The sequence below is a fragment of the Herpailurus yagouaroundi genome, unplaced genomic scaffold, assembly GCF_014898765.1.
Source record: "Herpailurus yagouaroundi ecotype Mexico unplaced genomic scaffold, PumYag 222, whole genome shotgun sequence".
In the NCBI taxonomy this organism is placed as follows: domain Eukaryota; kingdom Metazoa; phylum Chordata; class Mammalia; order Carnivora; family Felidae; genus Herpailurus; species Herpailurus yagouaroundi.
The window spans coordinates 3,205,787-3,228,473 of NW_024412453.1; the positions used below are offsets into that span (position 1 = coordinate 3,205,787).

The following is a 22,687-nucleotide window of genomic DNA, read 5'->3' on the forward strand; positions in this document are numbered from 1 at the left end:
ACAGGCCCTATGTTGCATGACAAAATGTGTAAACACTAGAACCACCTCTGAACAGGGAGATGCTTCCACAGTGAGACCAGATAGAAGGAGAGTTACTGATGGAACAGCAGATGTCTCCCAGTTGAAGCCAAGCTGGGGTTTATGTGGCAACCATGTTAAATATGCATTTGCTATTACTACAGTGATATATTTGTTCTCCACATCATTGCCAAACTGTGCAATACTTACCCTCAGCATTAAAGTGTATGCTTCTGCTCACAGGAGCAGGCTTTGAGATTGAAATATAATGCTTACTTTGAATTAGAGGAGCTGTGTGACAAGAGAATCCTAAATCTAGGTATGGGCTGGAAGTTACCATATGCCACTTTTGAGGGTCTCAGAGCCATTTTGGAAAAGAATACAGAGAGACCAAAATCGATGAAAATTTGTTTTTATTGGTGATGCTCATCGTCTTTGGAAGTCAGAAGGAATGTTAACAAGGTGTGTGTGACTTGCCATGGGATTCCACACATGCAGGAGTATAAATCCTTTGTGTTTTGATTCCTCTTTGTGCCATTGCTGTTTAGACATAATTTGAAAACCAGCTTGGCCCTTGTACTTCCTAATTATGTTAAGATAAAATATTCATAATGAATGCAGTATGAGTTTCAAGTAAGCCTTTCAAATCCTAAGTGGATCCTAAGTAATCACAGGCTTTAAGATAAAGTAAACATACGCATTTACCTAAGACAAGTACTTTTACGTATGTATATGGCAGGGGCAGGGTGTCATGTAAAATTTCCATGAAAAACCACGATAAATCCAATGATGCACTTTTTAAGGGTAGTTTATCTGGAAACTGGGATGGTCAAAAGACAGCAAAACATATACAAAGAAGCCCACTTTTAAGCAAACCTTTGTTTTTTAAGCAAAAATTCGGGAGAAAGAAGCCAAAAAATATTCTGAAGGCAGTGTAGTTTTATGGTAGCTATGAAGACTTTCAGCAGCTGGCTGATTTCTTCCTATCAGCTGACATGACTGGCAAATGACATTTCCATGAAAATCTTTGTCATCCTTATCTTCCTTCTACAGGCCTTGGCCTTGTTTCCAAAGATGCTTCAGTGAGGGTATATAAGGTCCATGACCTCTAGGGTTAGTGTCATCCACTTTAGGCAACAAGACCCTGATGAAGTGTCAGGAGGAGTGAGCACAGATCTTGGGGTGAATACCAATATTTTAGAGGTTTTTAAGAAGATATTTAAATTTTTACCCCTAATCGAAGAGAAGGGTTTCATCATCTGGTTTACATTCAAGATCTAGTCGGCTCATCATTCTGAGAAATAAATTTTCTTCTGGGTTAGGAAATCTCATCATGAGACTTGAGATATACTGGTTTGGAAAGTTTCCTCAGTTTTTCCTGGCTTCGAAGTCCCCGGCCTCGTAGTGGGGTAAGGCCCATTGGAGGCAGATGAATCTGAATAGGAAGAATAAGAATAATGATAATATTAAGAATTATAATCACCAGAGCAGCTTATTCATTGAGGATTTACTAAGTACCGTGCTCCCTGCTAAGCACTAAATCTACGCTGACTCATTAATCCTTAAAATCCTTACACACATTAATCCTTACAATAATCTCATAAGGAATTAGATAATATTTATAGATGAGACAATGGAGGCTCAGAAGTCAAATAACTTGCTCAATCTTATATACACATTAAGTGGTAGAGCCAAGATTTGCATTCCAGATCACATTCCAGAGCTTGTGCTCTTCTTTGTCATACTGCCTGCGTGGAAGGAACAATGACCACAGATCACATGGTGAGATGAGAATCCAAAGAAAGCGAGAAAAAAAGTTTGGGTAGACAAAGCTATTCCGCGCAGAGTGGAAAACTGGGAGCTGCTGGGTAAATTATGGTATATTCTTGTAACAGGATCCAGTGGCAACCATTTAAAAAGATGGGAGGCAGAGATGGCCAGGACAGATGACATAAACTAAGTAAGCAGCAAACAGTATGTCCAGGATCCCATGTACTTTAAGAAAACGTAGGTACACGAATATAGAAAAAAAGACAAGATATTACCAAACTATTAGGTTGAGCCAATACCGGGTAAAATTGCTGTTTTTGTATTATAGGTTAAGAGTAGAATATTGGCAGTTTCATATAGTGCAACCGAACAGTTACAGTGGTTACTTCCACAGGGTGAGAATTTTGGACCATTTTCACTTTCTACCTCATGCACTCTTTTAATGCTATTAACAACAAACCTTACTTTTATTATAAGGAAAATAAACATACTTCCATAAAAAAGGTGAAAGTCAAAAAGAGAAAGCTATCTAAATATGGGCTAGCTTTCCCTTCTATATGTGGGAAAGTTGTATGAGTAGGAGAAATCAGGCATTCATTGACATTTTAGCTTGTTGTGATGGGTTGGCGGCATGCAAGGATAGCTTACTTCCAACATGCCTCCCACAGAAGCTCTAGACTGCTCGACAAACACTGGCCCTCTTGGTACACATTCTTGGAAATAACTGGGTTGGTGAGGAGAAGTACCCGCCACATGTTAACTGTCACACTTACTGGCCGTGGATAAGGAATCTGGTAATGCAATCCAATTTCAATCCTTGCTGTGCATTCATCTATACACTGTTTAATCAGGTCTGTGTCTGTGAGCTATTAAAAGAGGAAAACAGGTGAGGTTCTTAGCATCTTTCTAATGCTCCTTATGTAGAGGTGTACATCTTCTTCAACTTTCTCAGCTCACCAGCCAGTAAATTCAATGCTGATACTTTGAAAAATCAAAAGCAATTTAGTATAAAATTTACTGTGGATTAAACTTTTTAAAAAATTATGGCAATAGGTAATACCTGCACACAGTAAAACATTATTCAAATAACACAAAAGGATATAATATAAAAACAAAGTCTCCTTTTTACCCCTCTCACAGTTCCCCCTTCTCAAGGACCACAATTATTGGCAGTGTTTGTCCTCCCAGGGATATTCTATGTAGATAAAAGCATACGTGTATATATACACTTTTTTTTTCCTTACACACAATAGCTCTCTTTGTTCTGAACTTTGCTTTTTCCCCTAACAATGTGTAGCTCCTTTTATATTTACACAGAGAGCTGCCCATTCTTTTTTTTTTTTTTTTAATGTTTATTTATTTTTGAGAGAGAGAGAGAAAGAGAGAGAGAGAGAGACAGAGCATGGGCAGGGGAGGGGCAGACAGAGAGAGAGACACAGAATCCAAAGTAGGCTCCAGGCTCCGAGCTGTCAGCACAGTGCTCGACACGGGGCTCGAACCCAAGAACCATGAGATCACGACCTGAGCCAAAGTCGGACGCTTAACTGACTGAGCCACCCAGGCGCCCCAGAGAGCTGCCCATTCTTTCTAAGAGCTGCACAAAATTCAAACATAAGGCCGTGTTATAATTTAATCAGTCTTTTCCTGATGGATATTTAGGTTATTTCCAGTTTTTTTCCATTATAAACAATTCTGTTATGGATCCCACTAAAGTTGTTTTTGGCTTACACGCAAATATATCTAAAAGATAAATTCCTAGAGAACTGCTGGGTTAAAGGGTGTATGTTCATGCATGTTTAATTCTTTCAGATATTCCCTCTAGATTCAAATTACCCTCTAAGAGTGTACCAATTTATAGTCCCACCAACACCCTGATGAGAATGCTTCTCCACTTCCTCTCCATGTGGATCAAACTTGAACCCAACTGTTTCAGCAAGTGCTGTCCAGAAACCCCCCAAGTAAGATATTGGAGAATGATCCACTTCTTATTTTGAACTGTAAACTGCCTTGCTCACTGGTAAGGGGAAGAAATGGGCTTTTTAAATTCCCAAATAGTCAAATTGTGGTAGTCCAGTTTCAAGTAAAGGGATGACAAATTCATTCTAAAAAAACAGAACACCAGGTAGAAGGGGAGAAACCCTTACATTTCAAGGATGGAAAATAAGTCAACATGTGGCTCTGCTAAGAGTTTGCAAGTGGGCCTCAAAGCAGAGCTGGGATTGCACCAGTCCCAGATGACACCCACAGTGACGTCTGGGCCAGCAAGGCTTGGAAATTCCAAGGGCGTGCCTATTCTATGGCACCTTTTGGAGCAGAGAAGAGTTCTAGGAACTGCAGTGCACAGAACTACAGCTGGGTCCCCTGGGGCAGAGGGTCTGCTTTCTGACCTCTGCTTCTCAGAAGCTGTTGCTCTGATGTCCACATTGGGAATAGATTTCCATGTTCCCATTTGCCCATTAGGATTCAGAGCAATTCATGAGGTACCTCTGAATTATTATTAAAATCTCACAGCAAGTGAAGTTCTAAGAAACGACTTAAGTCTGTGTAAGGGACTGGGGAGAAAGAAGCCCGTCATAAAGATACGTATGGTTAAGGGGGCTGAGGGCTCCTGGGACTGCAGCTGTCCATTTGAACAATCTGGGTTAGAGCTCTCCAAATTCAGTCATTCATTGGCTGCCTTCATGATTCTGCTATATCCACACACCATTTATACTAACATTAAGCTTTCTCTTTAAATGTACTGTCTCCTAAGCATAATATTTGTGGCGTTATCTGATATGCTATTTTCTAACACATGGCAAAATACGTATCTTAAAAACCCATGTACCTTCTCCCCAGACACAACAAAATAATCTTATTTATGTCACATCACTGGCACATACACTTCCCTCTGACTCACACCACACTGGGCCAGCCCAAGCTGAGGCAAAGGAAGGATTGATTACTGCCATAACTGAAAACCCTAAGGGCCTTGATCAGTCCTCACATGAGTGAGCCTGAAAAGGTTTACTGGGCACATCCTGCTATGATATCTCTCCAGCACCGGGCTAGACACTGTGAGGCCATGATTCTTGCCTTCAACTATCAAGGTTATTACCTGGGCAGAACAACTCTGATGCATAAAGCTACAGAAAAGGCATGGAGGCATGTAATCAACAGGGCAGTGACTGCTGCAGACTGCTCTAGAGGAGTTCAGAATAGGTCACTGTCACAGGGTTGAGTGAAGGCTCATGAATTTAGTGACAACCACAAGGCAGGTCCCATGGGATATATAAGAAAGTATAAGACATTGTCTCTTTGCTCGAGGAAGTGGCAGTCTGGTTGGGGAGACCACACCAACATAAATGAAACAAACAAGAAGGAATGTGACCAACTACATAGGGACAGGCATAGGTTATAGTGGTCTCCCAACTTTTTGATTATTTACTGCTTTCAGTAAAAATTTCTGAGCCCATAGCTCCTATACATGTACTCATACTGATTTATAAAATATATTAATAAGTGCATTAAATACATCAAAAACCTTATAAGTATACACCAAATACACATTTTAATTTTTTTTTATTTTTTAAAATTTATTTTTTTAGTAATCTCTACACATAGTGTGGGGCTCAAACTCACAACCCCGAGATCAAGAGTCACATGCTCTCCCAGCTGAGCCAGCAAGGCACCCCATGAACAGACATTTTTAAAGGATGCAATAAAAAATAAAGAGAAATAGCACTTGCAGTATTTTATTTCCATTTCTCAGAGAACTGTTTAAGGACTTCATTGGGCATATACATTGTGATGTGTGGCATGGAAAAGTTTGGAGAAGCTGGAGGAAGGCCGGAAAGGCAGAAGCTTCATGAGCAGGTTGGTTTTATGAAGCAGACAGGATTCAGATTCTGAGATGGGGAAGATAGTGTTGTTTGGGAGGGTTTCTTTGTAGTGCTTACCCCAAATGTAATTTTTGAAATTTCTTACCATCTAACTCTGAAACATCTTTGAGGGATCCTGTCTTGGTTTTGCTCATTTTATGTCCTCAACATCTAGTCCAATGTTTGGCACATGGTGGGCACTCAAATACTTGCTGAATGAAAGAATGAGAGCAGAGAGTTGCAGAGTGGTGATGGGAGCTATGGCAGAAATAGGCAAGCTGGAGAGGGGAGGCATCCTGGCGGAAAGAGGTGCTCTGCTTTGGATCGTTATACTTGGTGTAAGGCCCTTCAGGAAGCTGGTGAGGGGCTGAGGCTGGGTTTTCAGATGTGGGAGCTGAAACCATAAAGTGGTTGCACAGTCTCTGGGCCTCAGTGCAGAGGGCTGACTTTCAGAGGATCCTTACAGCTGGCAGGAGGGTGTGTGGCAGGAGGGTGTGTCCAAAAGGACAGAGAGACAGGGGTCAGAGAGGAAAAGTAAAGAGAGTGGATTGTCAGGAAGTGTCATGAGGGGAACAGTGACAGCATTGACTTCATGAGATCAGTGAGAAGGAGGCAAGGAAAGTAAGAAGCTGAAAGCTTCTTTCCATGCTTAGTGCCAGGCAGTCTTTGTAAGGAGCTAAGAGCCAATGCTTTATAGTCTGTGGGATGGGTCACATCAAGCCTCTTACAAATGGTTTTTGGCTCCCTGATGTGTAGGTGTGCAGTTCCGTTAAACTACTTAATGGAGGCACTTTCTTACCCAATTCTGTGGTCTCAAAGGACAAACTCACTCTGCTAGCCAAAGAGGCTTGAGTTCAGAGTGAAGTTGTGAAGGGAACCCTGTGTCTTCATCCTATTCTGTTTCTTGTGAATGGGTTTATACTTAGAGGCCTTGAATAGTTTTGAGTTGAAGAAAAAAAAAAAAAAGTTTCACTGTGCACCTCCTGTGGGAGGGGCCAGGAACAGGCACAGTGATTTCGAACTGCTCCTCCCCTGAAAACCCTCACTGGCCTGGCTCCTGTCACCTGGCTCATGGGGTCTTACAAGGACAAGGACGCTAAGACACTGACAGGCTGGACTGAGACCTGAAACAAATGACGGGAGGAACCCAGGCTGGGCTCTGCTTCCCAGTAGTTGGGCAAGCTAGCTGGGCCGTGCCTCTGAGCCCTTCCTGCCCCACACTCTGCCACTGTGACCTGTGCTGCTCAGTCCTCTCAATTTTAGGACGAAAAAGAACAAGTATCACAAGACACTGCCCTCCTCCTTACAGTTTCCAATTGGGGCCTACTTACATTTTTGTTTTTCTGGAACAGCGTTCTGGCTTCATTTAATATGTACTGTTTTTCTTTAATGGTGTCTTCCATCTGCCCTGATGCCGCCTGCCATTTCCTCACAAGCCTGAAAATTCTGCGGTAGAGGCCAAGAACTTCTTGTCGTGTTGCTGTTGTCATCCTCAGACCCACCAAAATAGAAGAGGGGAAATTTGCATGAAAATTCAATTTGACAGTAGGCAGCTAGGCAGATGTACATTTTTTTTAATCAAGCTTTTTAATTAGTCTGGAAATAATTGCTCTTTCTCAACAGATCTGTTTGGTAGCATTGCCAGAATGTGCTATAGGAACACCAGATCTCTCTCAGCCGTGCTGGTATATCACCCCATGGTTCAGAGTTCATGTTTGCTACGATGGCAATTTTTACAAACATGGCAAACCAAAATTCAAATTTACTATACTTTAAAGCAGTATATTCTTTACCAGAATATCTTGGGAATGATGCTTTTAGTGTGTATTTTTATAAGATTGCAGTACTTACCAGAGTGCCTGGAAAAGGCACATTTTGAAAAACTATTTTTTAAGTTTATTTATTCTAAGAGCGCGCATGTGCGAGCATGAGCAGAAAAGGGGAAAAGATAGAGGGAGAGAGAATCCCAAGCACGCTCTGTCCTGTCAGCATGGAGCCTGATGTGGGGCTAAAACCCATAAACTGTGAGATCATGACCTGAGCCGAAATCAAGAGTCAGATGCTCAACCAACTGAGCCACCCAGGTGCCCCAAATAACTAAAATTTCTAGTTAAGTAACTTGAGTTTAATGCAGGGATCTCAAATTCAAGCACATCCAGGGTCTGGCAGGTAACAAAATGAGGGAACCTGGCTAGGTAGAGACAATGGCCAGGAGAGGACATCCCCCCCGCCCCCCGAAAAGGTACAGTTGCTACTCAGTATCAGGCAGCTACTGCCATGGAGAAATGAGGGCCTAGGAATGCCAGATTTCCTCATAGTTTAACAGTAGGTAGCAATCCATATTTTTTAAATGTGAAATCTCAAGACACTAATTCATTCTTTTCGAAAGTGTGAGTATCATGAAAGCCAAACACATTGAGTCTGCAGGCTCAATTCTACCCAGAGGCTGGCAGGTTGCAACCTCTCTTTTAGTTCATCATAACCTTGTTGAAAATATTTCTCAAAATTGTTGGTCTGCTTCCTTGTCCATGTGAGAACCATACAGTAAGTATAACGGAAGATCTTGCTGATGATGACTAAAGAGCTTGTGGCCTCTTTGGGTTTTTACTCTGAAACATCAGTTTTAATTTCAGGAAACTTGGCTAAGTGAGTCCCAACCTAAGTATATTCCCAAAGCTAAATTCATTCATTCATTCATTCATTGAGAGAGAGAGAGAGAGAGAGAGAGAGAGAGAGAGGGAGAGAGGGGCAGAGACAGAGATACAGAATCTGAAGGAGGCTCCAGGCTCTGAGCTGTCAGCACAGAGCCCAACGTGACCCATGGACCATGAGATCATGACCTGAGCTGAAGTCAGATGTCTGACCAACTGAGGCATCCAGACACCCCTATATGCATTAAAAAAATTAAATTCCTGTCATTTTTATTTTTATTATGAAATATTTCAGATATACAAAAAGATACAGAGAATATAATTAAACAGCCATATATTCACAATGGATCTTAAATAAATTCTATATATACCCCTACTGTATCCCTTCCAGTCAAATTTCCCTTCCTCTGTGCTAGAAGGAACCACTGTCCTGAACTTGTTATTAATCTTCTCACACATATCTTTACACTTAACATTCTATAGTATTGTAACATACTATAGTATAGTAACCTTATACAGCTGACCCTTGAACAATATGGGGCATAGGAGCACTGACCTCCACGTAGTCAAAAATCTACAATAACTTTTGACTCCCCAAAACTTTACTAATAGCCTACTGTTGACATGAAGCCTTACTGAGAACATAAGCAGTCAATGAACACATATGTATGTATATGTATCATATACTATATTCTTACAATGAAATATGCTAGAGAAAGGAAAATGTTAAGAAAATCATGAGGAAAAGAAAATACATTTATAGTACTGTTCTGTATTTGCAAAAGAAATCTGTGTCTAAGTGGACCTGCATAATTCAAACCCATGTTGTTTAAGGGTCAACTCTCTATGTAAAAGGTATTATGTCCTTCTGCAACTTGCTTTTTTTGTTCATGTTTGTATGATTCACTGATGTTGTTACATGTAACCCTAGCTCATATATTCTCAATACTGCAATTCAGTCCCAGTATATTGTCTCTTCTCCTGCTAATGTTCTAATGATGGGACATTAGGTGTTTTCCTTTTTCTTTCTCTTTTTACTTATGCAAAAACTTCAGACTATGTCTTTACTATTTACTACTATATCTAAAAGAAATTCAGGGAAGACAGAAAAAAGAAGTCTCAAAACTAGAGGATTCTGATTAGTCACATTTTAGAGAATGAATATATTGTACGGTCTTTAGCAAAAGGGTAGGCTGGGAAGACAAGAACACATCTGGTGAGTAGCAGGGCCAGGCACTGGAACACCTCACGAGTACTGGGCTTTCCTCAAACAGGCTCATCAGGATGGGGAAGTAGGCTGCTCACTGCCCTTTGAGAAGAGGACCCATTTCCAACTCAAGGTGGAGGTGTAACATACGGAGACTGTATGCTTTAGGGTGGTCCTGAGCTCCTGAGGACTTGGGCAGCTAAATGCAGATGGGAGCTGGGAAGAGTGAGTTCATCTAGAAGTTCTAAGTACCTGCAAGGAATTTACCTTAGAATTTCTTTTGAATAGGATTGCCTCCCTGCCCCCTGACCCTGGTGACCTTTCTTAAGCAATGAGTAATGAACCAAGGCTTAATCACTTGCTGAAAAGGTTGAAAGCACTGCTTCACCCAATTCAAAGTTAAGATGAAAGTTATAATCAACACCAATTCTGATGTCCATGGATACCTCACAGAAAAAAATGCTTAGAAGAAATTCATAAAAAGCAGGAGAGAACATCATTCTTTGTGGCTAATCGTAATAAAAACCCATGAGATGATGACTTTTCCTGGTAAGGAAACAGGTTTCTGAGTTTCTGGTTCTCCCTAAAACTCCATGGTTTCATATGAAAATACGTGAGTCAGTTCCTGTGAGGGGCATAGAGTCTGTAACTACGATTAATGATTGCTTCACTTCCTTAACAGATGAAATGTCTCTGACTGCATGACACTTGAGGAAAGTGACGGAGGTATGGCATATTAAAGCAGTAGCAACCTTCTTCAAAGCCTTTGTTTTTTTTCTACTACTCGAAAGAGCCACAACTTCAAACTGTAACTGGTCATATGCCATAATCGGATACACAAGCCCTGCAATTAGGGTACTCAAGGTCATAGGCAGTACCAACAATCAGTACTTAATAGGTCTATTTTCAAAACACTTTAATTAACGTATACAGTGTTTTGAAAACTAATCCTGAAAGGGAGATTGATATCTCCCTCTCCACTGTCAGGTGACCCAGAAAACCCAAGTCTGAAAGATTTCCGGAGAAGGGTCTAAGGCTGTATTCCCCATTGTGCACTATTAGCAAGTCTAGCTTAACAACACTTCCCAATCTTCAGAGAATAGGCAAGAAAAGAAAAATGCCTCCTTTGTTGTTTTCTTACTGGATTTCTTTCGGTTCTTTGAGGGAATCACATTTTTCTTACTGTAGGTAGGGGTATACACGCATGCTGTTCCCTCTTTCTAGAAGGCTCTTTCCTGACCCTCTCTCTTTTACCTGACCAACCCCTACTCATCCTTCAATTCCCAGTGAAAACCTGGACACCTCAGAGAATCCTTCTCCCTCCTGTCACCACATGCACTGGGTCAGGTCTGTTGAACCTTCCCATGGATTCTTGAATTTCTTCTTTGTGGTACTTACCACTCAAGTAATTATGGTTTGTTAGTGCCTGTCTTCTCCCAATTGATCCTTACGTTTATGGGGACAGTTACGACATCCATCTTATTTACTGCTCAATTCTTGGCACCTACCCAGGTCTGTAATTGGTGTTCCACAAATGCTGAATAAATAAAAATATCTCATGATACAGAAAGCTTGGGATTCTAGAAACAAAACTGACCATATAAAAAATTTTTTTTCCAAGCTCTTTCCCCTTTGGTTTATATTTTTGTCTTTGTTCCTAGGAAGCAACTGTTTAGAAAAAGTGCTTTTTCCCTAAGAGTGTTCCTTCCTATGGATTCAATGACTTGAAACCAACATTTATTCCTCCGGAACTATCAATGATTTCTCACTACTGATGCAAGGTTGAGATGGCTCTTTTCTTTACTAGTTTCATGGGTTGATCCAATGTACTGAGGTCTGCTGGGATTTTCCCACAGGCAACATGAGAAATATCAAATTATTTAGAGGACCACATTTTTAAAAAAGATTTTATTTTTAAGTAATCTCTACACTCAACATGGGGATCGAACTCACAACCTTGAGATCAAAAGGTGCAGTCTCCACTGACTGAGCCTGTGGCTCCTAGAGGACCACAACTGAACCAGTCTCACTCAACTGGCCATGAAATCTACTCTTACAGAATTTTTAAAGTTTTGTAACTTTGATTATGAGATTGACATTTGGTCAAACTGTTTCACTTTACTTCCTTAACCCCAAAGCCCCAGAATGAGGAAAGGTAAGAGATATGAAGTGTTCCTGGGAGGAAATGTGACTAGAAACTGGCCTTTTCTTCTTCTTTTAATGTTTATTTTGAAAGCGAGAGAGAGAGAGAGAGAGAGAGAGAGAGAGAGAGCGTGCGCACGTGAGCAGGGGAGGGGCAGAGAGGGGGAGAGGGACTCCCAGACTCCGTGCTGTCAGCAGAGATCCTGACACCAGGCTCTATCTTACCAACCTGATCTCACTATCATGACTTCAGCCGAAATCAAGAGCTGGATGTTTAACCAACTGAGCCACCCAGGTGCCTCGAAATTGGCCGTTTCTTAAAATCGTACCCCATACATACATAGTACCAAGAAAAAATTCACAACTAAGCATCTTCCAAGTGAAGCCTGGGCCACTAAGAAAAGGCTGATAAATGTTGCTGCTAGTGTGGTTTGGTCTCTGGTCACAGTTGGGAGAAGTTTTCCCAACAGCAGGTGTCCCAAAGATTGGTTGGGGAGGTTATTTTTTGGATGTACAAGTATTTTATAATGTACTGTAATAGCCTATCAAACTCATAATTTAATAGCATGATTTTGATTTCACAGCAATAATATAGAGCTTCTTTGAGATGAATGTATTATAAAAGTTTTTTTTAATGTTTATTTTGAGGGAGTGAGCATGCACAAGCAGGGGAGGGGCAACGAGAGATGGGGAGAGAGAAGGGGGGAGAGGGAGAGACAGAGACAGAGAGAATCTCAAGCAGATTTGGTGCTTCACCACAGAGCTTGATGTGGGGCTCCAGCTCATGAACCGTGAGATCATGACCTGAGCTGAAATCACGAGTCAGACACTTAACCAATTGAGCCACCCAGGTGCCCCTGTACTAGAAAAGTTTTTAAAGCTGGCCTAAAATATGGGTAATAATAGTAAAAATTGTGATGCAGAGTGTGAAATACACAAGTTTTAAAGCTACAGCTCTAAGGCACCCTGCAGGGTCATGCCTTGGTGTTTATTCTATCATCCACTTACAATGCTTGCTTTCTGCTAGTTATCACACCCCACCTACTAGATACCTATTTGCTCCCAAGTTTTTCTGCGGCCCCCTTTTCTCTGCTTCTCTCCTAAGCCAGCTATTGATATTTTGCTATTTCATTGTGTCTTTTTCTTCACAGTCTCTGAATTCCTGCAGGGCTCAGACTGTTTTGCACATTAGAGTAATTATAATAATACTACACTTTGCTCTGTACTAACTGTGCTAGAGGCTTTGCTAGGTGCTTTATGTATGTTAACTCCCCAAATCACAATTCTATAAGGTAGGTAACTACCATTACCCCTTTACAAAGCAGAAACCTGATGCAAAGAGAGGTTAAGTAACTGGCCCAAAGTCACATCAACTATATTAAGAGGTTAGGCTGGAGGCACCTCTCTGGCTCAGTCACCAGAGACTCATCTCAGGGCTGTGAGACAAGCCTCAAGTTGGTTGTAGACCTCACTTAAAAACAAAACAAAAAAACGGGGCATCTGGGTGGCTCAGTCGATTGGCATCCGACTTCAGCTCAGGTCATGATCTCATGGATTGTGAGTTCAAGCCCCGCGTGAGGCTCTATGCTGAAAGCTCAGAGCCTGGAGTCTGCCTCAGATTCTGTGTCTCCCCTCTCTCTCTGCACCTCACACACCTTTACTCTGTCTCTCAAAAATAAATAAACATTAAAAAAAAAAAAAAAAAAAGGTGAGGCCAGGATTCAAACCCAGACCCAGACAGTCTGGAGTCCAGCCCAAATGTTTAATCACTAAATAGGATGCTCAATCTCAGTAAATGTGGTTGAATGTCTGTTAACTGCTTTAAAGAGCTTGGCTAGGGGCGCCTGGGTGGCGCAGTCGGTTAAGCGTCTGACTTCAGCCAGGTCACCATCTTGCGGTCCGTGAGTTCCAGCCCCGCTTCGGGCTCTGGGCTGATGGCTGAGAGCCTGGAGCCTGTTTCCGATTCTGTGTCTCTCTCTCTCTCTGCCCCTCCCCCGTTCATGCTCTGTCTCTCTCTGTCCCAAAAATAAATAAAAAACGTTGAAAAAAAATTAAAAAAAAAAAGAGCTTGGCTAGTTTGTGACAAAGGGAACTCAATTTTATTCCCTTCCCACAAACAGCAAAAAACCATTGTTTTGCACCTTGATATGAATAACCTTTTAATAAGGTTTTCCATATGCCATCTGCCCTTGCCTTTTTTTTTTTTTTTTTTTTTACATCTATTTATTTTGAGAGAGAGAGACTGTGAGCAGGGGAAGGGCAGAGAAAAGGAGGAGAGAGAATCCTAAGCAGTCAGTGTGAAGCCCAACTCGGTTCGAATTCATGACCTGAGCAGAAATCAAGAAATGGACACTTAACTGACTGAGCCACCCAGGCACACCGCCCGCCGCTCCTGACTTTTTTAAAAAGTTTACTTACTTATTTTGAGAGAGTAAGAGTGTACATGAGTGACTGGGGGAAGGGCAACTGCCCTTCCTTAATAATTGTGTTGTACATCAGCACCTTAAAAGATGCTGTGCACCTGGCAGGGCTGGGCTGCTCTTCCATTCGCTATGGCAACTCTGTTCCATCACTCCAAAAGGAGTGGACATCATAGAAGACTCACCAGGGCTCATTACAGTGCTACCACTCTGCAGGCCTTACTGGTTCCTTCCCAAGCATCTATCCTTTCAGTACCCACTGGGACCACACACAGGAGATTCTAGGGGTACACAACCTTGATAAACAAGCAGCCTTAGTCCCTGCCTTCCTGAAGCTTACATTCTAGTGGCCAAGTAGATGACATACAAGAAAAACAATTTCTGATGGTGGTATGTGCTCTCTAGGAATGAAACAGTAATAGCATTCAAATGAACAGAGGCAGGGTTATTTTATTTTGGGTAGTTAGTGCCATTTGAGTCCTGAATGACATGAAGGAGCCTGAGCCTATTCAAGGGAAGAGTTAAGGGAAGGGTGGTTCAGGAAGAGGGTGGCAACCAACAAAGGCTAAGAGGTGGTAAACAAGTCAATGTTAATGCAGCAAGAACCTGTGGGGAAGGTGGGGCCACAGGTGAGCAGAAATCTAGGACAGGTTGGGAGCGTAGGCCCTGGAAAGGAGTTCAACTTGTAATCTAAGAACAACAAAACAAAAGGAAGACATTGGCTGATTTTAAGCAAGCTGGAGTACCATGGTCTAATTTGCATTTATTCTATCCTTTAAAAAAATTTTAACGTTTTATTTTTTGAGACAGAGAGTGAGCAAAGGAGGGGCAGAGAGAGAGGGAGACACAGAATCCAAAGCAGGCTCCAGGCTCTGAGCGGTCAGCACAGACCTCCATGCAGGGCTCAAACCTGTGAACACAAGATTATGACCTGAGCTGAAGTTAGATGCTCAACTGACTGAGCCACCCAGATGCCCTTAATTTACATCTTTTAAAATGTGCTGGATTTGGGGGCACCTGGGTGGCTCAGTCAGTTGAGCATCCAACTCTTGATTTCATCTCAGGTCATGATCTCAAGGTTTGAGATTGAGCCCAATGTCAGGCTCCACAGCCTGATCCACAGTGTGGAACCTGCTTGGTATTTGCTCTCCCTTTTCTCTCCGCTCCTCCCCTGATGTACTTGTGCTTGCTCTCTCTCTCTCAAAACAAACAAACACTAAAAAAAAAATGTGCTGGATTTCAAATTGTATCTTGCACATGGTGAAAAAAGTTTTGCCTAATGCCACCTAATTGACAGGAGGTTTGGGATTAAGAGCCAATAAACCTAGATGATTATTTCCCTGACCAAGAGTTTTCCCATTTTTATTTTGGAGTCAGTAATGGGGCAGTAATTAATCTCCTAAAACCAAACGAAACACACCACCTACTCACTCTTCTACTCTGTGATGAGTGGAAATAGTGAAAGGTCTGGGTAGGTTCCAAGAACCCACTCTATACAGCACGTGTAGACACACGGCATGTTTAGGTTTGGCTTTTCAGGATGTCTGCGTGAAGATATGCTAGTATTAGGGGATTTATCCACTTCACCCTTTCTCCCACCTTTGGAAAGACCATCACAGCATGAACACTGAGGAGTTTAAGAGCAGAGATGAAATTCCTTCTCCAGATGAAATTTATAGAAGTATGACTCTGGTCTCAGGAATGTCAAAATTCCCAGTGTTGGACTCTCATGAGGCTTTGCCTTCTACTTAAGAAAAAGTGTTGCAGTATAAACAAGGGACAGAAAAGGCAATGGGAATTAACTGACTTTCCAGCCCCAGGCAGAAGGAAAGACTCTTGCCATTCTTTCAGTATCTGCTCCTAGGTGGAATTTTTCTTTTTCTCATCATAACTAATGAATGTAATAGAGTTAAATTTCTCTCCCAAGTACTTTATGATTGGGTGGGTGGTGGAGATTATGAAACTCACCCAAATGAAATCACTGTCTCATGTGTTCATTGTGCACCCATGCTGGCCGGTCCCTGTCCTGCTGCCCAATCTCCTTAGATCTGGCACCTTCTTTTTGCCAAATGAAGGTCCAAATTCACACAACTGAAATATTCTTTCTTTGCCTAGCTGTTGATTCTCATTCTTGGATTTCCATTACTTTTCATAGGGTGCCATCTTCATGCTGAAACAGGTTCAGTGACTCTGCTGTGTGTACTCCAGGCACCTCCAGCACACTTGTATCATAAGTTCATTCTATTCTAGTGTAATTTTCTGGCTGGCTTACCTTTCTTCTTCCACTGTGTGTGTTTTGGGGAGGGAGAAAGAAGGTTGGGACTATGCCTCATTCATCACACTCTTAAGACTGGGCACAAAGTTGGAGCTTGAAATATATTTGTTAGAAGAATAATACATTTACACACGAAGAATAGTCACCAGTAATGTCCATTCTCATTCTGAAACACACAGTGGTATGTGGGCCAGGTTTCCCAAGTGAAGACCCTAGAACATTTAAAAATACTAATTAACCCTCACAATGATGTTTTCAAGAGTGGTGCTGTGGGTGTCAGGTTTGGGGAGGAGGCCTTATCAGTTCCATCCTTACAGTTATAATAACGTAACCCATACTCTTAAGTTCTTTAAAAGCCAGTAAGTGTTGGTCCACTGGAATGAAATGATTTACTATGTTTTCATGAAGCTTAGAACCAAACATATAGAAAAAATATGGCTCGGACACATTTTCTCTTGGGAAAAAAAAATCCTTCTTGGGAATAAGATCTATTGCAACCAAATGATCGGGGATCAAAACCAACCTCCAAAATTGTTATTTGGAACAAGCAAACAGATTTTCTTGCCCAGGAAAGCAGAGGACAGAATGATTGTCTTGGTTTTAGGCATTCAAAGTTTTTCCACATATGTAAGGAACAGAAGATAAAATGCAACTATTGAACAAATGGGTTCTGGAATGGTCAAAAGTGGGTTTCAATCCCGACTTCACTACATTGGTCAAGTCTTCCTGAGCCTCAGTTTCTGAAAAAGTGAAATGGGGTAACAATAGAACCCTCTTCAAAGAGTTGGGGTAAGGATTACTCATGAGATAATCCATGTAAATCACTTAGCATTGGGAGTTAACAAAGGCAAATGTTACCTAAATAGGAGGAAATAAAGGAGGAACAATGACGCCTCTTTTATCTATGCTAAGCTTTGTCTGCAGAGGTGGGAAAAGAAGCGTGTTGCCTGTTGGCAAATTTATTGCTTTGTGATACTGATGGATTTTCCTAAAGCTGTTTCCCTCTGATCATTAATAATCCCTGTACAGTAAAGGGCTATTGTTCTTCAGTATGAGCAAATAACCCAGTCAGATGCACTGCTTATCTTCAGACCACAGCACATACTTCTTACTGGAAATATAATGCAGGTGCCAACACTGAAGGCATGACCAGACTTCCTATTTTTCTTCCTTTATCTCTTACTCCTTGTTTATCCTTTGGCTTGTTTTTCTCCTACATCTCTTATATTTCCTACTTTCTGGTGTACACCCATATCCTATACAGTATCATCCTTACCCAAATCGAATAACCTTCAAGTTAAGCTGTGCCCCACACATCACTGCCCTCTATCCCCCACTCCTCTCAATTAACAGACAGGCAGACACACACACCCCACGGACTTGTTTCCTGTCCTGGATTCAGTTTTTGGTTACTAGAATCCAAAAAGGGAAGTGTAATGCCACACGCTGTTCTGCAAATCTCAGGATATGCTTGTGTGGTGTACTTAATCATACCACAGCTATTCTCTGAAACAGCATCTTTTTACACAGAAAGTGACAATATGGTGTGTCAGAGATAGGAGGCAGGGAGTGGAAGGTGGATCGTGTTTTCATTTTACTTAAAGGAATAGAATTAGGTTAGGCCCTGTAATATGGGAAATCTCCAGAACACAGGGAAAAACCAAAAATACTGATGTCTGAAAGGCTTCTAAATTATCCAAAACAAAATCATATGAGGCAAGTATGCTCATTCTAAATATACCAGCATAGGAGCATACACAAGATTATACTTGTAAGGGGGAACTCCAATTAGGCTTTTGTAACCAAGAGAGATACAGCTCTTTTTCCCCTCAGACAGAAATTCTAAATGGAAACCAAGTTTCTGCCTTCAATTCAAAAGAAATGAAGTATTTGTTTCCTTATCAGCATATTTTAAGAGACAAAAGTAAGGGTCAGTCAGAGGGGGTAAGAACCAGTTAGCAGAAGTAGGATGAGGTGTTAGATGTGTGTGGGTGTGGGTGTGTGTGTGTGTGTGCTGGAAATAGATGAAAACTAGGTCAACGCTAAAAATCAACCCCAGTCATTCATTCATAACTACCCAGAATTTCACCCCTTCATAGGAACTAGGAAAGTCAGAGCAAGAAACACTTAAGTTTAAATTAGCATTTAAATCCTCCTTTGTGATAATTTCCTAGGGAAATGGATTAGGAAACTGACAAAAGGGCTTTGGTTATAACATTAGATACAGCTGGAGTTTTCTAGCACCTGACCCTTGATCCAACCATCTGATGAATAACCTCACGTTGAGTAGTGGTCCCTGCCTTCACAACAGTTTCCAAATACCCTCCACCTATCAAGTAACTACCAAATGAGCAACTTTTCTCATCTGCAGAGGCAACAGAGCTCCTTACCAGACAAAATCCCTTGACAGCAGGAGCAATGAATGTCCATCCTTATGTGTGTGGAACTATTTGCACCCAGAATACCTTCAAGCTCCTGCAGTTCAGTGCTGACCCACAGAATGTATTTCCTTTTTACTTTATTTATTTGTTTATTTATTTAGAGCATGAACAGGGAAGAGTGGCAGAGGGAGTTAGAATCTTAAGCAGGCTCTGTGCTCAGCGCTGAGCCTGACCCAGGGCTCAATCCCACGACCCTGAGATCATGACCTGAGCCAAAATCAAGAGTTGGATGCTCATCCAACTGAACTATCCGGGCACCCCCACAGAATGTATTTCAATGATGGAAATATTCTATAACTGTGATGTCCAGCAGGGTAGCTAGCCACTGGCCACATGAAATATGGTTACTGCATCTGAGAAACTGGCATTTAAAAGTGTATTTAAGCACCTACATGTAAAAAATAAATAGCAACATGTAGCCAGTGGCTACTGGGGAACAGCACAGTTCAAGACCAAGAACTGCAAATCAAATGCCCACAAGGGTCAGGCAGACAGCTGAAAAGAGAGGAGGCCTTTGGCACTGAGCCACATACAAAGGGGTGGGGCGGTGGCGGGGAGAAGCTTTATTGGCTCCAGGTGTGTTGCCAGATTCTTTTTTCAATGAAGCTGAAAATCTGGATTTTGATGTCTAATTTTTAAATGTTGGCAAGTCAATTTTAAAAAGAATTTAAATTTAAATCATTTTGGGGGCTGAACGATATGTTTGTAGGCAATAGCTGTATTTCCATTTGCAATCTCTAATTTAGGCCAACCCCTTCAGCTCAAAGAAAAAGACCTTCTCCAATGAATGCCACTGCTGATCAGCAGCAGATCCAAGATTGAAACCCAGGCCTTCTGATACTTCTGATATTCTTTCTAGATTTTATGAGATTAACCATATCTAGATTGTGGCTGGCAGTGGCAGCAGCAGCGGGACAAAAGCTCCTTTGTCAGAGCTGCTGAAGTCCGTGACTGATACCTTATGAATACAGTATTCCTACCTAGCTATAACCACATATTGGGCCCTTTGGGCAAAGCTCTATACTAGAAGCAAGACACAAAGAAGAAATAGCCCACAGGGGAGTCAGACATAACAATTAACAAGCAAAGTCAGGCTTGCTGTAATGGACACAAATCACCTGCACACAAGTCCAAAAGCAATGACAGCTGGGGGAGGAAGGGAAGGAAGAGATTTGAGCCAGGGCTTAGAGGATGAATAGAAGCTGGCTGGTGGGTGAATGAGTCTCACGGATTATGAGAGTGAGTCTCACTATTGCAGGATATTAAGGGATCCTGCTTTTATCTCTGAGGCCTTATCTGTGTCAAGTCTCCTTTGCTGGCTTCTGTTCTTCTCCGGGGAATCTCTGAATGTCTCTAAAAACTCCTGTGTATTTTCTCTGGGACTTTTCCCCTGACTTGTATATCTAACTTCTCCGACATCTTCACCTGGATGGTTAGTAGATTTATCGAACCTAGTATATTCAAGAGAACTTAGGATATTCCGTTCCAGTTTCCCCTTAGTAGTCCTCCTTGGTTCCTCTTCCTCCCATACACTTCACACCCAATCAGGCATTAAGTCTTGCAAACTCTACTTCCAAAATGCATTCTGAATTTAATGATCGGCATTTCCACTGACAATACTTCTTGGCCTACTGTAACAGGGTCCTAACAGTTCTGACAACTTCTACCCTTCTCTGTCTAGCAACCAAGTGATTTTTTTTTAAATGTAAATCAGGTCAGGTCACTCCCCTTCTCAAAACCCTCAGGTAACACAACAGCCAAACCCTTACCTTGGGCTAAAATGCTGTGCTTGTTCAGGCCCTGCCATTTCTCCATCACAGACCTCTTTGGCCCTTGTTTTTTCTGCTCCAGCAACCTGGCTTTCTCGCCGTTTCCTTCCTCAGAACCCTGTCGGTTGGCTCTTTTCTCCACCTAGACAGTCCATTCCCTAGCTTCTTTCTTTTCTCGAATCTCTGTGAAACCCGGCCTTCTCTGAAGAGCTCTACCCCATTTTAGAGTGGCCCTCCCCCCATCTTCTACCACTTCATCCGGTACTATTGTCTTACTTGCGGATATCTTCCTTCCTGATTTACATTTTAACTTTAACTGTACATTTTAACTTTCTTCCGGACTCGAAGTCACCGAGCAAGGCCTCCGTTCTCGCTCTCATTTGTAAATCGAGGCAAGAAGAAGCTAGTTCTCAGTATCCTAGAAAGTCTCTGTAGCTTTTACGGGCCCTCGTTTGGGTCAACCTTCCCCAGCTTGACGCCTCTCGCCCCAGAATAGCCCCTGTTAATATCCTATTTATATTCGGGGATCCAAGCGATTCAGCAAAGTTTGAGATGGGCCCCAAATCGGCATCTCAGAGTCCCCAAACCAGGCCTTCCCTTCCTGGCCTTCGGGCCACTTCCCAAGGCAAGTTCTCGAGGCCAGGGGCGACGACACCGAGCCGCCCTCGCGAGGCAGGGGTCACACAGCACGTCTCCTAGCAACGTCGCACCCCCGCCCCCACCCCATCCCTGCCCCTGGGGAGCCAACCCCTTCCCCCAGTCTCCCGCGCCAGGAGTCAGCGTCTCCATCCCCTACACTCACTCTGCGTCAGTCCTGCCTTCCCCCACCCACAGAAGCGCCGCAGCCTACCGCGGGCTAGGAGGAGGCGGCGCCAGGAGCCTAGCTGAGCCGCGGGCGACGGAGGTCGGGCAGGTCCGGTAGGCCAGGCCGGACCAAACCACCGGGAGGACCTCTGTGGGAGCATTAGTTCCAGGTCGGGAGTAGCCACGAGTCTCCCTTACACTTCATACTGTAGCCCATATTCCGCCGTATACAAACAATATAGCCAACTTCATCCTCTCCGTAGTTTCTCTTTACCCCTTCCGCTATCGTTCCCCCCACTCTAGTCAAAAAAATGGTCCAGTCCAGCACCTCCTAGCCCTCCCTCCTCGTCGCTAGGTCTTTGCCCTTACTTGGCTACAGCTTCGTGCGTCTTTGCGTACGTCGTGACGCAATCTTCCACCCGTTCCTCCCCGCCCCTCTCCAATTCTCCCTCCTGGAGTCGGCTGCCTGCGGGGTTACCGGAAGTGATGATGCAGGAGGCGATGGAGGGGGCGGGGTTTGGGGGCGGCTGCCGCCGGTGGGCCGCAGATGAAGAGGAGGCGGCGGCAGTGGTGGAAGAAGAGGCGGCGGCGGCGCGGGTAGGGAGCCTGGAAACGCGAGCGGGGATGGTAGGTGGTTTGGACCCGCCGGGCCGCCGTCGTTTCCAGAAAGGGTTTGACTGGAGGAACCTCTGGAGCAGCTGTGAGTTTGGGGGGGGGGGGTTTTGAGGAAAAGGGGGGAGCATTGAGAGATGAAGGGGCGGGGGTTGGGTACCTTCGAGAAAAGGGGGTGGAAGGGGAGGAGTGGAAATCAGCGCCTTGTCTGGACTGGTCCCTTTGAGGAAGAGGCTGTGAGGGGAGCCTGTGGCGTGTCAGCCGCAGGGCTCAAGAAAACTTACCTACGGTCCCTGCCTCCCCACCGCCAGCACCCCTCAACCCAGGCCTGGGGATCTGGGGGCTGGAGCTGCCCTGGAGAGGGAGCAGACTCTGGTTCTATGCCCCGGGTAAGCGCCGTAAGGTAGGAGTCCAAGCGGGAGGTGGTGGGTGAATCTCCAGCTCCCTCCTCCCTCATTTCACTCCCCACCCCCATCCTTCTCTTTAATCATTAACAGCCCTGGAATTAAGGGGCTCAGACCTGAAGGCCTTTCTATGCACCTTTGCTACAAACGATAACCATCTGTGCCTGAGGTAATGGGGCTGGAAGCTTTGCCCGTGTCCTGTATAGGAAGTGGTACGGGGTGACAAATGTATTGTTTTTTTTCCATTCCCTTTCACCCCTTTTCTTCTCCCATATACACCCCTCGTTTCCACTTCAGTTCTCTGTGGCTAGGTG

The 22,687-nt window shown here is 43.1% G+C and overlaps 2 protein-coding genes across 29 annotated transcripts in view; one reads left to right on the forward strand and one right to left on the reverse strand.

Moving 5' to 3' along the window:
- Window positions 1–414: 414 nt before the first annotated feature.
- LYRM1 (LYR motif containing 1) lies at window positions 415–22,345 on the reverse strand. 14 transcript variants are annotated; one of them, XM_040458874.1, is made up of 5 exons: window positions 20,554–21,270; window positions 10,905–11,043; window positions 6,980–7,139; window positions 2,562–2,654; window positions 415–1,453 (listed from the first exon to the last, which is right to left on the reverse strand). In XM_040458874.1, the coding sequence occupies exons 3-5, from the start codon at window positions 7,136–7,138 to the stop codon at window positions 1,337–1,339; spliced, it is 369 nt and encodes a 122-aa protein (XP_040314808.1). In that variant the 5' UTR covers window position 7,139; window positions 10,905–11,043; window positions 20,554–21,270; the 3' UTR covers window positions 415–1,336. The 14 variants fall into 14 exon arrangements, with proteins under 14 accessions (XP_040314808.1, XP_040314810.1, XP_040314811.1 ...); XM_040458876.1 differs by lacking the exons at window positions 10,905–11,043; window positions 20,554–21,270 and adding an exon at window positions 22,254–22,345; XM_040458877.1 differs by lacking the exons at window positions 10,905–11,043; window positions 20,554–21,270 and adding an exon at window positions 21,727–21,750.
- Window positions 21,416–22,687, forward strand: part of DCUN1D3 (defective in cullin neddylation 1 domain containing 3) — a 41,748-nt gene continuing 40,476 nt past the window's right edge. For 7 of the 15 annotated variants that reach the window (XM_040458842.1, XM_040458849.1, XM_040458844.1 and 4 more), the window contains exon 1: window positions 21,944–22,057. The gene's annotated coding sequence lies outside the window, so the exon portion shown is untranslated. Of the gene's footprint in view, window positions 21,528–21,907; window positions 22,058–22,687 lie in introns of those variants that run through there. The other 8 variants (XM_040458848.1, XM_040458855.1, XM_040458846.1 and 5 more) reach the window with 7 other exon arrangements.